This window comes from Lissotriton vulgaris, chromosome 4_1, assembly GCF_964263255.1.
Source record: "Lissotriton vulgaris chromosome 4_1, aLisVul1.2, whole genome shotgun sequence".
NCBI lineage: Eukaryota > Metazoa > Chordata > Amphibia > Caudata > Salamandridae > Lissotriton > Lissotriton vulgaris.
In genome coordinates, this window is record NC_141691.1 from 324,643,398 (window position 1) to 324,661,575 (window position 18,178).

Sequence of the window (18,178 nt, forward strand, 5' to 3'; positions counted from 1 at the left end):
AGGATGAGACTGGCAGCAGAGTTCTGTATCGCCTGGAGTCTCTTTTAGAGTTGGGTGGTGAGACCAACATGGCGTACCTTGCCGTAGTACAGCTGGCTGGTGACTAAGGCTTGAGTGACAGCTTTACCAGTGATGATGGGGAGCCATCTGCGGATCTTTCGGAAAGTGCAGAGGATGTGGAAGTAGGCGGAGGAGACGGAGTTGATATAGAGTCTGGTGTCATTGTCTCCAACAGCGATTTTGTTTATTTATTGTTTAAGTTATCAGAAGCAGGGTTCCATAGGTTATGTGGCTTTCAACTTATGTAAAGTCGGTATGAAGATGTTAGATGTTGTAGCACGTTCTCAAAACTAGAGAGAGACTGTTTAAGCCAATATTTCTAAATAATGATTTGCATGGTTACAAGTCTCTTTGGTGATGTTATCATATTATATAATATTAATCAAATAATATGATGGTACATAATCAACATACAATTACGTTAGATATGCCACAAAATGGACGATAAAAAAAAAAAATACTTACATTCAAATCCCGAAAGTATTCATTATAATCTAGGGCATAGCCCACTACAAATTTGTCTGGAACTTCGAATCCAACAACTGAAACAAAAGAACATTTTAGTTTATAAATTAAATTTCAACACAAAAGCATCCTGAAGCAAGGATGGACTTAATTATTCCGAAATCACAAATGGTTGTAATCACGCTTGGTCTGATCGCCCCCTCTTTGAAGAAGCAAGCCCCTCTGAGACTAACAAGGTATAAAAAAACAGTTCAAAATATTTCTGTCAAAAGAGTCAGAAATAATAAGCAACAGAAATGTACATAAGGAAAAATAAGGAAAAGACAAACAACTCTACTTCTTGAATCGCTGTACCTAAAAAATAAACAAACACTACATACATGATAGAAGCAGAACATGACTCTTCTGATCAAGAGCAGTTAGAAGTTGAACTCTTTCGAGATGAGGAGCAAAATCCATATCAAGAGAAGGAGATGGATTACCAGAAGAACATCAAGATGCTGATCCAACAGGACAATATTTGTTGACCCTACAAACTGATCCAGCAGGACAACATTTGTTGACCCTATATATGCTGATCCAGCAGGACAACATTTGTTGTCCGTATGGAAGTTATCTTTTCTACATCAGCATATATGGACAACACACTTGTGTTAGTTCACACTGTCCCACTCAGATAAGAGACGAAATGAAAGGCTCATGAAGATTTACTGTAATGCCCGTCATCCATGCTTTAACAGTAGCGTCTCAACTGCTACAGTACTGCTTCAAGATAATAATTACATGAAACCTAAGGGTATAGGAAGAAATGTAGCTCCTGCAACATCTTGGTCTATCAGAGCAGATAATACAAAGGGTTTCTTGACAAGATACAAAATATTAGTAATAATGGTACAGCAGAGCAAAACGAATCTCTTCATTCAAGAAGGCTAAAAAAAGTTTGTTAGAAAGGAGGAATCTCATTAAAACTGGTAATAAGGATATTCAATAAGTGGTGGTCACTGGTCTCTTTTAGGTATGGATTAGCTAAGCTACGAGGCAAATGTGATCATAATAATCTCAAATTATATTAGATGGCCAGGCATGCGTCACTGGCCTGACACAATCTCACAAATCATTTTAATAGCATGCTGATGTTTTCCAGATAATTAAAACAGACAGAGACACTGCCATACCAAAAGGTTCAATATCCTGAAGAAGACTATCCACTTTCACAGAAGGGTAGGACAAGCCAAATGTAATTACATCCATTTAAGTTATTTTAGAATAATTTGTGCCTCACACAGAAGGTTTTATGGAGGCTGTGAAAACACCCATTCACTTCTTCAGAGACATTTCAGCACACAAGTATTCCCATAACCGTACAGACGAGGATAGTAGCGTTCTGAACAGCATAGGAAGTGGAACACTGACAAGCTGGTGTCCAGGAGAAAGGAGAAAATTGATGTAGAGCAATATAATTAAGCTTTACAAAATGCAAGCAAATGTTAGGTCTTTAGATATGTTGGATAGGAATAACTAGTCATGCCTCAAAATAGCTCAAAAATAATCACGCCAGTGGGTTTTGTTGCTTAGGCAAACCGACACAAAACACTGTTTAAACATTAACCTGTTCCACTTACTAAGAAGCAAATACGGTTAATAAAAAAAGGGAACAATATAACCAATTGCAGGTACAAAGAAACCAACACTTTCTTATGAAATTAAAGTGGGATAGAGAACAGCAAGCAAATTAATATGCTGTTTTTTCCCACATGTTGACGTTAGTGGATATTTTCCCAGACCTCCATAAATAGTTTACATGCTCTCGAAAATCCTCGAATTTGTTCCTGACACAATTACTCAACAGAGATATCAAGCCTTGTTAAGCAGGGTCCAGGAAGTGTCAATTATATCTTCAGTCACAGTCAAACATTTCAAGGTACTTTTGCAGTTGAGAATGTCATGCGAACCTATCATACCTACTGCAGGGTGAGGATAAAAGTACTTCAAGACAAACTTCAACTCTACATAACAGACCACATTAATAAGTTCTCAAATGCTGGATCAATCAAAAGAAACTGTCCAAGGACATGCAACTTCTTTCACAGCAACTAGTCATCACTGGCGGGATAGAGGCACCCCTGGATAGATGAGAGCCCAGGAACCCCTGGTCAGCCAGAGGCATTTGGTAACAGGAGGAACAATTCTGAAATCTCAATATTCTAGATATTCTAAATTAACAAGCAACCAGCTTGTCTTTAATGGGAAGTCTATCATAGGGAACCTTTGAACAAAACTCACAATAAATCCATAAAATTCTACATCGGAACATCAGTAACTAGGATGTTATGATGTCTATTGGCCTTAGCAAAATAAAAAAAGAAGAGGAACTGTTGACACTGGCTACAGACTTTCAACTCATTCTAGCACCAGAAATACCTCCCAGAAACAACCAATAAAAGGGCAGTTTACTTAAGCATATGCAAAACTTAAAATCCAAGGTAATATTTCCGTATCGGGGTCCATTTAAACTGGCCAGAGAAGAAACAGACTTTCTCTCCCAAATTCATAGACTAATAGTCTTCTTCGGTGTAGCTAAGGTGTTGCTGGAATGAATGAGTACGTATTTATATAGCGCATGGCTGCCCGGTGGCATCCCAGCGCATCAAGACAACTAGTCACTCCTCAAAATTCAGGGAAAAAGGGAGGCTTGCAACAGCTTCCTGAAACTGAGATAATTAGGTTCCTTCTGAATAGAGTCAGGGAGCTGATTCCACAGTTTCGCAGCATGTAATGAGAATCTGCGGCCACCCATGTGTACTCTCTTGATCCTGGGGATGTTTAGAAGTTTCTTATGGTTGGATCTTAGAGTCCGGGTGATCTGGTAGGGTTGAAACATAGGCTGGATCAAGGCTGGTCCCTTGTCGGACATGGATTTGTGGATGGTACACATGGCCTTAAACCAAATCCTTTGCTGAACCGGTAGCCAGTGTAGCTGGCGAAGAGCAGATTTGGCGGAACTTCGCTTGGGAACATTCATCAGCATCCGGGCCGCGCAGTTCTGCACAGTCTGCAGGATGTCGATGGTTCCCTGTGGTGCTCCCAGATAAACTGCGTTTGCGTAATCAAGGCGCGATAAAATTAGAGATTGTACCAGAAGACGCATGGCTTCAAAAGGCAGAAGACTCAGGATCTTCCTTAATCTAATCAGGCCGTTGCAGGTGGCCGAGACCGTACGGGCCTGTGCGAGGAAACTAAGCTTAGGGTCAATCCAGACTCTCAGACTTTTGATTTGCTTTTTAGGGTAGGGGGGCTGTCCCAAGCAACTAGGCCACCAAGGATCTAAATTGGAAGGGGCCTTGTGTCCTAACATCATGATTTCAGTTTTGGCGCCATTGAGTTTAAGAAAGGACGCGTCCATCCATTCTAGTACGTTAGTTAGGCAGGAGGTAAGGTTATTGTTGTCAGGAGAATCGTGCCGGGAAAGGGAGACCACCAACTGGGTGTCATCGGCATAGGTGACCAGTTGGACCCCCCAATTGAGTACCACCTCAGCCAAAGGCCTCATGTAGATGTTAAACATGATGGGGCTTAAAGATTATCCCTGGGGGACGCCATACTGCAAGGGGAACTGTTTTGAGATTGCCTCATCTTAGAACACAGCAAAAGTTCTGTCCGTGAGGAAGGATTTCAGCCACTCGAGGGCCGTTCCTGATACCCCCACATCGGTCAGTCTCTGGATCATGATGGAGTGGTTTACCGTGTCGAAAGCTGCGCTGAGGTCTAATAAAATAACGGCAGCGTAGCTTCCAGAATCCACGATTTTCCTGGCTTCTTCAACTACGGCGATGAGGGCGGTCTCAGTGCCCTGTTTAGATCTAAAGACCTTCTGAGTGGAATGCAGGGCGTTATTAGTTTCAACAAAAGTTGCTAAAACGGAGTTGACATGCTTTTCAGCCAATTTTCCAATAACTGGTAAGAGAGATAGGGCGATAATTAGCCCAGTCCTCCGGGTCAAGGTTGGGTTTCTTCAAAAGTGCCTTCACTTTTGCCTGTTTCCATTGCTGTGGGATAAGGCCCGCTGCAAGCGAGGAATTGATTACATCTGTGATGACTGGGGCAATAGTCTCAGAGACCAGCTTGAGGATGGAAGGGGGCGCGGAGTCAGATGGGGAGCCCGATTTCAGATTCTCCAGTAGTTGCTGCAGCGTGGGCAGATCAAGCTGAGCAAAATCTGTAAAACCGGCATGTGTGTTCAATGGGGGGGGGGGGAGGGGGGGATGTAGAGTAAGCTCCACCTACTGGAACAGCAAGTAGATATTGGCAACCTTAGTGACAAAGAAGAGTGCCAGTTCGTCGCACTGTTTTTGTGAGTTTAGTGGCTCGGTGAGAGGACCAGGGGGAGTGATCAGTGATTTTAAAAAAATATATAATTTCCCTCGGGCGTTGGCAGCTGAGGTTATTTTATCCTGGTAGTAGCTGGATTGTGTAGTGTTTAATTTATTTTTATAAGTCCGAAGTGCGGATCTGTAATTATCCTTACTGGCCTTGGAGAAATCCTTCCTCCATTTCCTTTCGAACTGCTTACAGACTTGTTTAAGTGATCTTAATTCAGAGATTGGAAGGAATCTTGAACATCACAATAAATCCTATACTAGATAGATAGGGGCCCGACCTGTAACATGGCAAAGACAGACATGCTCTAACTGATCTGACCAGTGAACCTACTATGGTGGAACCGTGGTGTCTTCTCCATTCCATGAGAGGCATCAAGCATTAACCTCATGCCCGCTTAACGTCTGCAGTAGGACTGACTACTTTCTTTTTACTCCTCAGTTCACACAGTATTTAGAACCGACGGCTATAATATCGTGTAGGGACTCAGACCACAACCTTATAGACATTCACACAGACAAACATGGTAAGTGTTACTAAAGGACTGTGACTTATGAACATGGCTCACTGTTAGACAGAAAATCCTAGTTCTATGAGAGAGGGACCCTCTCAAAAGTCCTGTCGGAACGCCAATATCATATTCGAACTACCCAAGTGACTAGGAATTTCTGTCTAACATAATGGAGGACTTCACAGAAGCCTACTATGGGTCCTGCACATAAATGAGGAGACATTTTTGTCCAGCTCATGGAGGGCAAAATATGAGGACCAAGCCTTACTCCCTTTGTTAGTTCCCTAAAGTTGAAGCCTCACAAAGTAGAGCAAAAGAAAAAAAAAATTTAAGGACTGCGTTACCTTACGCCGACACATTTGTGCTGTAGCCCATGTATATATCCCCCACCTTCTGAACTTCTGAAGCAATTATATTGTATTGCGGTCCTGAAGAAGGTGGCTGGACTAAATCAGTTGTTTTAGGAAGTAGGGGACCCCTATATATGAAAACCACTAGTTATACATAGGGAAAGAATATCTAGTTTGAAAAAGGTCTATAACTAGTACACATAACACATAAACGAATAGTGATATAAGAACCCACTATATATAAATGATCATGGACCACTTTGTTTTAGACATATAAGATCTTTACGCTTGGTTTTCGTTTTTCTGAATATCCGACTGTTTTATTGCAGTTGCGCTATTTCCAACCAACCACTGAATCTTCCATCTTCCGTCTTCTATTATTATGTCCCTCCCTCTACTTTCATTGTCCGTTCTCTTCATCGATACCTTGATAGCTAGCTATCCTCACAAATCATCGGCTGTCCGCTCTCGAGTACCATGCCACCCGTCTCCTACTCATAGTCTGTCGTCTTTGTCCATAACCTCACAGCCAATTAACGCCCCTTTAAATATGGCGCTGCCTTACATCCGCCCGTTTCCGACACAAGACGCCGGGATCCTTTATCTACGATACGTTGAAGAAGCCAGACGACTGACCACACTCTACCCTTAAAAAGTAAGTCCATCTCGAGTAGTTATTAAACTATCTCGCCACGTCGTGCCACTAGTTAGTGGACAAGCCTTATCCTCAGTTAGGAAGTTCTATTCGAGTAGGTATCTATTTTACTCGCTACTTTTAGTAGCAGTTAGGAAGCATCTATTATTATCTCTCTAGCCTTAGGTATGGTCAAATAGATGTATAGACATTTACTGCTGTCTCTAGTGTTAGAGTAATATGGCTGCGCCTCATAAGCACATACGCTATATAACTATGAAAGATAGTTAGACATTCCTTACTATTACAAATATCATGGAACTATGTCAGTAGAAGGGTACTTACCAGGCTTCAATTCCATCAGCACGGCTTAGCGTTAGCTAGCTCACAATATCGATAGTCTCATCATACCATCTGTATAGCCCTATATCGTTAATCATACTTAGACAGTATGTGTGCCTCCATTATTTATTATTTATTGGTCTTCAGTTGGAGTTGAAGCTGTTCCTCATTATCGAAAAAGTTAAAACTGATCCTCATTATCATAGGATTTTAGTACTGTAACGAATCACAGATGACTGAGTTCCTTAATTAAGGTTGATACACCAGGTCATCCCTTATTTCCATAGCAATTCATGGAAGTTGAGACAGTACAGTCAGTTATACAAATTCCCCCATTACAGAAATAGTAGCAAATATGACTAAGTCTAGTTAAGTCATATGTAGTAATACCTGTTTATCTACTTCTTTTTGAGTTTTTAGAATCATCCTATCATTTCCATATGAAAATCGATCTGGCCTTTCTTCTAGATGCTCATATCTTAAGGTACTTGCCCTGGACTTCACCACTCTGTTGTTGTTTATCTGATAGAATATCTAGCTTTCGATGTCTAATACAATGCTCCTTATACTTGTAGAACCAATATCCACAACGCCGAGATATTTGAAGTGTTTTATTATTATCACCATACCCATTTCCAGAATTAATGCAATCCTTTACGTTGCGATCAAAATACATTCAAGGTACATTGACCTCCTATACCACTAGAGCCATCAGCTATATTATACCTTAATTTTACATATATACCCATTAGGTTTTTTCTTTTTCTTTTCCTTTATCGTTTTAGGAGATCACACGTTTATATATCAATTCTGTATCAGCCCTTCCCCTCCCATTACGCTAGGTCTACGAGACTGAACGTACAACTAGCTAGGTTTTCTGACCAGCTTTTCCACTCATCTTAAGCTGTTTTTGTAAGTACCAGTACATACCTGTTTCTCCTATAATGCCACATCAAGTGTCCCTAAAAGGCCCTATAACAGGATGATAATTATATGTCCAAATCTCTATGATGTTTTTTGCTATGCCCCCTACCCCTATTCTATCACCACTGTTACCGAATAACTTATGTTGTATATATGTGTCTGAAATGCTCGATGCTATATATCCTGGCTCTCTCTATAACACATGGTAAGGGCATGTTTTAGTATATGCCTGTCACAGTATGTGAGACATACTTAGTGACTCTAATATATAATCTATATCCAGGGAACAAGCTGTGGACGTATGACCTCTATGAAATGAAATGTTCAATCTATCTGATGTGGCTTATTATGAGACTATGAAATGTTAGGACCTGTACACTATAAAATGAAATTTTAATTGTAGATAATATAAAGATGAAATGTATATGTATGTTATTTCGATAAAGAAGATTTAAGTATCACCAAGTTAAATAGATGTGCCCACTATATATATTTATACTATGTGATGTATTGTATGTTTATATGAATATTCTTTGTGTCTTAATTATAGAGTCAAAGACGGGTCACCTGATGACGGCTAACGAGTCGAAACGCGCGTAGTGTGTATCTACCGCTTTGCCTACATCATGTTCATTCATCTTCCTTTTGTCTGATTTTATGTCTCGTCATATGTATGTTTTTGCACCTTTAATGATAAACCATGATTGATTTAGCAATGTATAAAAGACTTCTTTAAAACTATTTATCAGTCATCTTCTAAAAAACTCAATTTTTAAAAAAAAGTATATATTCTTTATAAAATCAAACAAATATAATACATTTTGAATAAAAGTACAACAAAGTGGTCCATGATCATTTATATATAGTGGGTTCTTATATCACTATTCGTTTATGTGTTATGTGTACTAGTTATAGACCTTTTTCAAACTGGACTAAATCAGTTACCACACAGAAATGTGCATTGACCGTTTTTAAGACTGAATCCAGCTCTTAAACACTACAATAGCCTTAACCAAAAGTATTGCCCTGTTTTATTGTTTTTTTGTGTATGTGTAGTGACTGGATTGAAGTGTATGTATGTTTTTGCACCTTTAATGATAAACCATGATTGATTTAGCAATGTATAAAAGACTTCTTTAAAACTATTTATCAGTCATCTTCTAAAAAACTCAATTTTAAAAAAAAAGTATATATTCTTTATAAAATCAAACAAATATAATACATTTTGAATAAAAGTACAACAAAGTGGTCCATGATCACTTATATATAGTGGGTTCTTATATCACTATTCGTTTATGTGTACTAGTTATAGACCTTTTTCAAACTGGACTAAATCAGTTACCACACAGAAATGTGCATTGACCGTTTTTAAGACTGAATCCAGCTCTTAAACACTACAATAGCCGAAACCAAAAGTATTGCCCTGTTTTATTGTTTTTTTGTGTATGTGTATGTGTAGTGACTGGATTGAAGTGTACAGAGTATGACAGGTGGTGATTTTGGATGTGTGTAGGAACAAGTTAATGTCTTTAAGAGTCTATCCTAATTTCTTTTTTTTTTTTTTCAATGTGTCCAATATTTGTGATGTACAGTGTTTTATAGAAGCAATCCATGGAACAACATGGTAAAATTAGGTGAAATCAATTGTGGATTAGTGCTGAATGTATTGTTTGGTGATATCTGTCAAGATAAACAATTAGAAATAAAGAACAAACTATGTTTGACAAATAAGTATGCTTGTTGGGTAGAAGTATGCTATTTTGGGCTGCTATAACCGCATGCACTGATTAGGCATTAAGGAGAAAATACAGGCCAAGTGGGATTTTGGTTGTTGCTTATTGGTGTTTGTTCCCCCTTTTCCCAGACCTAACATTTTTTAAATAGGCGGTACCTTCTTCCTCAGGTGATCATCTAAGTTCTCACCTCACGCAATAGTTAGAAGATAAAGACACAGGTACATCAGCACAGACATTATGGGGGACGGGCAAGACATGCAGTTGCGGACTTCTGATGAGGCGCAGTAATTGTAAAGAGATCTTTACACAACACTAGCACACTATTCAAGTTGACAGTCCACTCATTGACGGATTCCGATTCCCACTCCCCATCGCGCAACACCTTAATGGCCCTACTCAAGGCAAAAATGGGACCCATCTCAGGCAGAGTCTATTCCAACTTCACCAACAACAATATTCAAGGGGGGAAAAGCAGGTAGGTTATTGTCGGCCCAACTTTGGATAAGAAGAGTCCACACAAACTATTGCTGCCCTCTAGAACTCCAAACAAGAACTAATAACAGAACAGACTGATATTACGAGTGAGTTCCATGATACTGTGGCATTTTTTATGCCTCAGATATTGCCCCTGATCCAAAACCAGAGACTGCATTTTTTAAAGACCTGGTTTTCCCTGAATGTCCAAGGAACACGCCAATCAACAAAAGGAGGAACTTTCAGAAGAGGAAATTGTGGATGCAATAAATAGCATGGCAGCAGAGGAGGACAGATTTCCTAGAATTCTCCAGCTATAGGCCCATTACACTTATTAATGTATAAGTAGGCATAATAGGGTTGTCTCTTTAGAACTATGAAATATATGGGAATTAGGCTGAATTTTCTAACCTCCGCTAAACGGCTGTACCTTATTTCAACGGCATATGTCAAATGAGAGGGGTTTACTCCACACCATTCTTTCAAATTCACATTGGGATCAGGCAGGGTTGCCCCCTTTCACCATTAGTTTTTCTAACGTTAGAGCCCTTGGCAATCACAATACAGCGGTATATGGTGATTAGAGGAATAATGACGACACTCAGTGACCTTAAAGCAGTTCATTATACAGATAATATTCTGCTGACGTTTTCTAACCTTAGGGATCAACATTTTTCTGTGTTGAATTTGTGCTCACACTTCGCACTCCGATAATTTTGTGACATTACTTCTGTGTGCTGGGGATTTTTCTTTTATTCTGGAACACATAGTTTTCCCTTTAGCGTTCCTCTATAAGCTCCAAAATCCCAATATGCAAAACCTTGTTTGGTAAAACGCCTGGGTTGGCTGAAATTCTAACTCATAATAAGGGACAATAATGTAGTCTGGATAGTGCTTGTGTCCATTTTTTTTTTTACTTCCGCCACCTTATTACTGGAATCTTGAGATATTGTTCTACAATCCATTCACCCATGAAAGTCTTAGCTGCCTGTCCTCTCACCTTATAAAAATTTAGTGCAACATATACATGACCCTACTTATCTCCCTGATAGCCTCATTTGAGATGGAAGTAGACGACACTCAATTGATTCGATCTTTGGACAACTATTCCACCAACGCCAAACTCAATTTTAAACGATGCCTAGCTGAGGTCATCCAGTGGATGAAGGACAACCACCTCAGGTGTAACACAGACAAAACTGAGATCCTACCGATAAGAAAAGATCATCCATTTCAGCCGAGTGAGTGGTGGCCGGAGGTTGCGACACCACCTCCCACCACTTTGAAAGTAGCCAAAAACTTAGAAGTGTAGTTTGACACCACTCTCTCCTTCCGACCACATGCATTGACATTAGCAGGGACTTGCTTTAACCTAGTCATTAAAATATTTTTTTGATCTTATCCCCCTCACTGCAAGGAAATCAGTTGCGGTGGTACTCATCCTCTCGCGCCTGGACTACTGCAACAGCCTCCTGGCAGGAGCCAGTAAACACTAAAAAGATTGCAAGATGTCCAACATGCTGCCGCCCGCTTAGTCCTAAAACGACCACGTATGTCTTCCGCATCCGCAGCATTAAAAACACTTCATTGTCTTCTGCTGCACAAGAGAATACTATTTAAGATTCTCTTAATCACTTTCAGAGCTTCATTTAACCTGTTAACCTGGGACCAAAGTACCGCTCAACTCGATTCAGCCCATACATCACGCCCAGGACCCTTAGGTACTCATCAGCAAACTTCCTCAAACCCCCGTTTTAGATATAAAACAAAGGGAGGAAAAACAGTAGCCGCCATTGGAACTAAGGCCTCGAACCTTTTGCCACCTCATCTGAGAATGTTAAAAATAGAGAGACAGTTTAGGAAGGCACTGAAAACTTGGATCTTTGGATCCTTCCTCCAACCAGCGCAAGGATGCTCCTTTCAAAGCGACAGTTTGCGCTTTACAAAGACAACAATCAAATCAAATCAAGACATAGCATGGCCCAGTCTTATACGACTGCATGTTTTCCAGCCGAGGCCCAAGGTGGTGGTGGAGGGGGCGGGTGTCATGCCAGCCCTTGTACCATAACAAAGGCTTGGGCTTTGCCAGTCCAGACACAGAGTGCATTCTGTCAGAGTAGGTGATGGATTCCAGGTCGGAGATGTTATATTTCTTTTGGGGATAGTGGTGCCTCAGCCGGCGCAGACCAGTTCCAGTATTTTCCTAAATGTCACCCACTGGTTGATGTGCAACTTCGCCTATGTACATTCAATTATCCCCACTAAAATTTCCCTGCATGGGTGCCGCCATGTTTTGAGTCGAAGGTGGGGCAATAGAGACAACACTGTCAGCAAGAGTAATAAAGGACATTCTTACTGTCTTTTCAGAGTCAATCTTCGAGTGGTGTGAATTGTCATGGTAGCCCAAGAAGTTTCAGTGTATGTACTAGGTACATTAAGTAGTGGTTTGCACTATTGTTTGAGCCTGCGTTCACAATTATTGTGTGTAAAACAAGTAGGCGTCTTAAATAATTTCAAGCATTTTTTTTTTATCCTAATAGTAAGTTTGCGACCTGCTTCTGCAAAATAACATTTGTCAGTTCGTTTATCATAAACCTCCCAATTCATAGAGTATGAAGCCACCCCACCTACGATAGTCCTACAATCGAATTTTTTTCATGTTACTTAATCAATCAAATAGTCCTGCAAACATTTACATGCACTAATATTAAACTTCCTTTACCCAAACAGTAACAGTACATGATGTGTTAATGAATTTGAATTTAAAATACTTGTAGAGCGCAGCGTTCACCAGACGGTTTCTTGGCGCTATGAAGGCAAAATTGGCAGAGGAGAGGCAATAGATACTGGTACAGTAGAGGGAGCAATGAAGACGGATTACTACGAAAAAGCCTGATTGTATAAGAAGGTTTTGAGGCCTTTACGGAAGTGGGAGTAGTGTTTGGCCGACCGCAGATGGTCGGGAAGGGAGTTCCAAAAGGTGGGTGCCAGGAATGAGAAGTTGGCCCCTCCTCACTTTTTTCGCTTGTAGCGGGGTACCTGCAGAAGAGATTGAGAGGATGAGCGAAGCTCTCTGGCAGGGACATATTCCCTTAACAAGGAGGTAATGAAGGCAGGAGCTGAACCCTGGCGTGCCTGGAAAACCATGCAGCCAGTTTTAAAGAGGGAACGCTCCCTGACAGGTAGCCAGTGAAGCGCCTTCAATAACGGAGTTGAGTGGTGGGAGCGGGAAAGGCCGTACACTAGCCGAGCCGCCTGGTTTTGTACCAGTTGGAGCTTTCGTAGGCTGTAAGCTGGAATGCCGTTGTACAGGGCGTTGGCGTAGTCCAGCCGGGAGATCACTAAGGCGGACATGATCAGTTTAAGTGCCAGGGGAGAAAAGAAACGGGAAACAGTGCGAATAGTACGAAGAGTGAGAAAGCAAGAAGAGACAGCAGAGCTAATTTGTGAGTGTAGGGTAAGATGATTATTCATTTTGATGCCTAAGGTCTTAACTGTAGGAGAGGGGGTGGGAGGGAAACCTAAGGAAGAGGGCCAAAATAAAGAGTTCCAGGGACTGGAAGAGCCACCAGTAAGAACCAACTCAGTTTTATCCGGGTTTTATCCAGGTTCAGCTTCAGGTGGTTGTGGCTCATCCAGTCCCTGATAAAAATCATAATCATAATCATAATAGTCTGAAAGTTAGAAATAGAATGGGACGAAGAAGAAAGGTTAAAGATGAGCTGGAGGTCATCCGCATAGTTATATACGGTGACCTCCAGCTGCTGGAGTGCAAAGATTAGAGGATAGATATAAAGATTGAACAAAAGAGGGGAAAGAGAAGAACCCTGGGGGACACCACAAGTGACCTTAAGTGGAGTTGCCGTGAAATCCCCCAACCGGACAGCCTGGGTGCGATCCCTCAGGAAGGACGATAGCCAGACCAGGGCTGCGCCCCCGATTCCCGCCTCTCTGATACGTGAAAGCAAGATGGAATGGTCCACCGTATCACCGTAATGAGGTGACACAAATCACTTATCTTTGTATGGCCGCTAATTTCGATAGGGTCAACGGCTTTTGTTTCTGCCCTCGCCTCTTTCTACTTCCAGCTCACCTTATCTTATATATGCTGTATCTTCTCTTGCTTCGATGAAGGTACAGTTGCTGCTGTGATGCAGCGCATGATGTACTGCACCGACATATGATGAAAATTGTAACTCTACCACTAAAAGTGACAGTTCAGTGTTTTCATTGCCCATATGTTTGCCATTTCAATGGCTTTTGTGTAACACTTTGGGTCACACACTATCACAAGGAGAAAGGGGCGCACCAAAGACCCAAGCAGGAAACAAATAACCAGCGACAGGCGGGAGGTAGTAGAGGGATGGCACAAGGTGATTAAGTGAACTGTCATCGGAGATGGGCGGCAACACCGAAGAAACAAGCAGATAAATAGTAAAACTAACCCAATGAACGCAACAGTATAAAGAGACCAGTGATTGGGCGGTGCTCTCGGGGAGGAGACAAAAGAGAAAAAGGAGGGACAAAAAAGAAGGATTAACCACTAGCAAGCAAGTCCTTTTGAAGGACATTTGAAGTGACCAATAAAAAGGCAATGGGCGGGCTGGGCTGTAAGACCACAGAGTGATTACAACATGTATCGAAGAGACCACTCATGTGCTGCCAAGGCTTGACCTAACAAGCACATCCTTAACTTAGACCCCCATAGTGAAGTGATCCTGCTACAAGAACATATTCTTCAATTGTACCCACACATGCCCTGCAGCTACAGCGGAACGACTAATTTCAACCCAAATGCTGGAACAATGTCTTTCTTCTCACAACAACCACTAAACATTTTTTATTTATTAGTATATTGAAATTAAATATCACTTACAATCAGGCCGGTATCCTACGCTTCGAGGAGTTCTTTTTACTAGTAAACTGTTAAAGGAAAAAAAGTAGCATTAAAATAATGCAACATGAAACAAATACATAATTCGAAGAAAGAAGAGGTAACTTGAGTTTGAATGTTTTTAACACACCAAATTTTTTTAACGGTAACTCAAAGAGCAATACTATCATATAATGGACCTTAAAGAAACAAAATGCTGAAGAAACAAGTCTGGAATGATTACTGTCCTGTTGTGGACTACGAGGCAATGGGCTGGGGAAGAGATCGGCGTAAATGTAGGTAGATGAAGAGAGGCCAGCGTAAGATCAATAGAACAGGCCAGGCAAAGGTTGTGAAAAATTAAATATTGGCTCCATACCAGCACTGTCTCCCCCGTATGCCAATCACGTTGTACCAAGCTACTTTCACTCCCCTCCTGCTCCCGACATTATTAAAATATTGCTACACTGTGTCTGAATTTCTTTATCACCAGTCACAACTTTCTCCACCAGGTTACATATATTTAATAGCCCTTGGACCTTATTGGTGTTTCTTCCCCAGCCCAGATTGGACACAGTTATGACCCACAATTTGCTTGGAAGCCTACAGAGGTCCACGCTTCCATTTAAAAAATAATCTTTATTTGTATTTTTCATGCGTTATGAAAACTTAGAGCTGGATCATAGCAACCTTCATTAGGAAGGCGTTTACAATGACCTCATTCAGTATGGCATTTAGGCAGTTCTATGATCATGGTCACGACAAGCAGGTGCTAGTGCCCTGTACCACGCTTACATTTTATTTTAGCACTATATCGTTGCAAGGAAGAAAAAAATATTTTTCACCCTTTGTTACCAGGGCACTCCAAGTTCTTTCCACTGCAACTTGGTATGACCTATTGCAAGACTAAACTGGTTACACTCACTTCCTGCAAGCAAGTTTTCACTGAATTAATTTGGCTTTATAAGCTAGTTGGTTGTACTGCGGCAACATGGAGGTGATAATTAAGTAATCGGGACATTCCAGTTCACAAAACATTATTCCGAGGCATCCCTTTCTCATTCCAGTACTAACGTGCAATGCCGACCGGCACCTCAAAGCAGTCCTGAAAAATGTTGCCAATAAGTTGGGTGCATAGAGAGCGACCGCAGCAAGTGAGTCTGACCACTACAAGGATGGTTTGGGGGCGTTTCTTCCGCCAAGAACATTTGGGACAATATGTCAAATAAATTGCATTATACAACACATTCTTCATTATATACTCCATTGTATTCGTTTTTAAAACATAGTAGGTGACGACCTTGCAGTGCACCGGGATACAGCAATCTTTATTGGGGCTCTTCAATGATTCCCTCACTACCACCCTCCAACAGTGCCTCTCATTTCTCCAAAGCCCCTCCCTCACATGTATTTCATTTGTTTTTTAGCGCCTCTCATACCTATGTAGGGTGTCGGAGCATTTTACATCACAAATGCATACAAAGAATCATAGGTGTGTAAATCAGTGTACAGAAAATGTTCGGTAAGACAAAGGGGACTTCAAGGTGTAGGATTCACGTCATTCATACTGGTAGGGATTTTTTAATAGTGCTTAGTCTGGGGAAGCACACTCAGGATTCAGAACGTTAAACAAGTTGTTCGGGTTAATTTAAGATTTTATTCCTACCCAAACCCTTTTTAGCAAAATTAGGATAATGAAAGACTGGGGAAAAAAGCGTAACTTTCAAACCTAGATTACGATTGTAACTTATGAATTGCACAGTATCAACAGGATCTCTGTGAATAAAAGCAGTAGTAACCCACTAAGCTATTTTCTGTGAACTACATAGTATATGCTCATTGCAGCAGGTATATTAACTGTCTGTGCTACCATAGATGAGTCAAAGCTTGCCACTAGATAAAACTCCGATCTCTCTCCAGCAGGTACATCAATCACCAGAGGTATCTTGGCACTTTTATTGCTGCCTGAAAACTGTTGGATATACAAGGGGAAAAAAACATCAGAGACCAAAGGGAACTGTGCGCTGCACATAAATAAAGAAGCCCTACAGCAATCAGAGGAAAATTGGGGCAGAACGAAGAACAAGGACAAAGGGCCACCGTCTCTTTGATAAAATGAAGATAGGGCTCATGACTGACCACCACACTCCCAGTCTCATAGCTAAGGTGATGGCTATTGAGAAAGAAACATTTTCTTATAAAAGATCCAAGCAAAAGGAACAAATGTTGGACGGAATGCTGAACAATGCAAACTTTCACCCCCCAGTCACAAACATCAGGGTTTAATCCATCATTCTTTTACTCACAACGCCTAGCTGATGAGGGTGAACTCCGAAACCGGTCCCAGGCTTTGTATGTATGCATGCATGGATCTATATTCTTTATCTAGCCAGCCCTTGGGGTTTGAAGAACTGAAATAAATGTGACTTCCTTGCTTCTGAATCCAATGCCAGAAAGAAGAATCATCTCATGGTGGTCACTTGCTAATGCACGGTTTGCTTAAGCTAGATGTCCTCATGAGCTATTAAGTCTCGGCCTATGGTTGATGCCCAATTTGTTTCTACAAGTGGTTTTGGACATGGGCACTAAATGTGACTCTGGAATACATACATGTTGCAATATCCTAAATACGCGACACCCATAAGATAAGGGCCTAGAGGCAGATCATTTGCTTGCCACATTAAAGGGCTCCCCACTTTTTCCAAATAGGTCTTAATGTAGGGAAACTATCTTAATCTAAGTCTTTGTAAAGTAACCATCTAAGAGGTAGCCAAATCCAGACACACAGTTTCAAGGTTATATAGTTCAAACTGTGCTTCACTTAATCTATACTACTATTATAAAGGAAGAACTTTGAACCTTTGAGGCGGGTAAACTCGGGAACCACAGCGCCAATCCACACACCCGATACATGGTTGTAATCGTCAGGGTGTGCAGATGGACATAGGCTATATAAACGTAATAAATATACGTTGTTTACAAAATTTACCGGAAAAAAAAGTAGTCCCTTGGAAGAAGCGCTGGCCGCGACGTGCGTGCCCAACGTGAGGAGCGCAGGGAGGAGCGGCGGACATTGCGAGGGAGGAGCGGCAGACAGGCGTTGAGGAGCGGCAGACAGGCGTTGAGGAGCGGCAGACAGGTGGGGAGGAGCGGCGGACAGGCGGTGAGGAGCGGCGGACAGGCGGATGAGGTAGGTTATTTATTTATTTATTTATTTAGGAGCGGTGAGCGGCGGAAAAATGAAGCAAAAATGAAAATCGTGAGCAAGAGGAAGCAAACGGAGCATTACAAAAGTGAGCCAAACGGTGCATTACAGGAGGAAAAAGTTACGTGTGCAGGTTACAAAAGCGTACATCGTGAGCAAGAGGAAGCAAACGGAGCATTACAAAAGTGAGCCAAACGGTGCATTACAGGAGGAAATAGTTACGTGTG

At 41.3% G+C, this 18,178-nt stretch overlaps 1 protein-coding gene across 2 annotated transcripts in view; it reads right to left on the reverse strand.

Annotated features, from left to right (window-relative positions):
* LOC147718709 (hypoxanthine-guanine phosphoribosyltransferase) overlaps positions 1-18,178 on the reverse strand; it is a 451,506-nt gene that overhangs the window by 28,065 nt on the left and 405,263 nt on the right. The window contains exons 7-8 of one of the 2 annotated variants that reach the window (XM_086918682.1): positions 14,750-14,796; positions 526-602 (exon numbers count right to left, since the gene is read on the reverse strand). In XM_086918682.1, coding sequence (XP_086774808.1) covers positions 526-602; positions 14,750-14,796 — 124 coding nt within the window. The remainder of the gene's footprint in view (positions 1-525; positions 603-14,749; positions 14,797-18,178) is intronic. The other variant, XM_086918683.1, reaches the window with a different exon arrangement.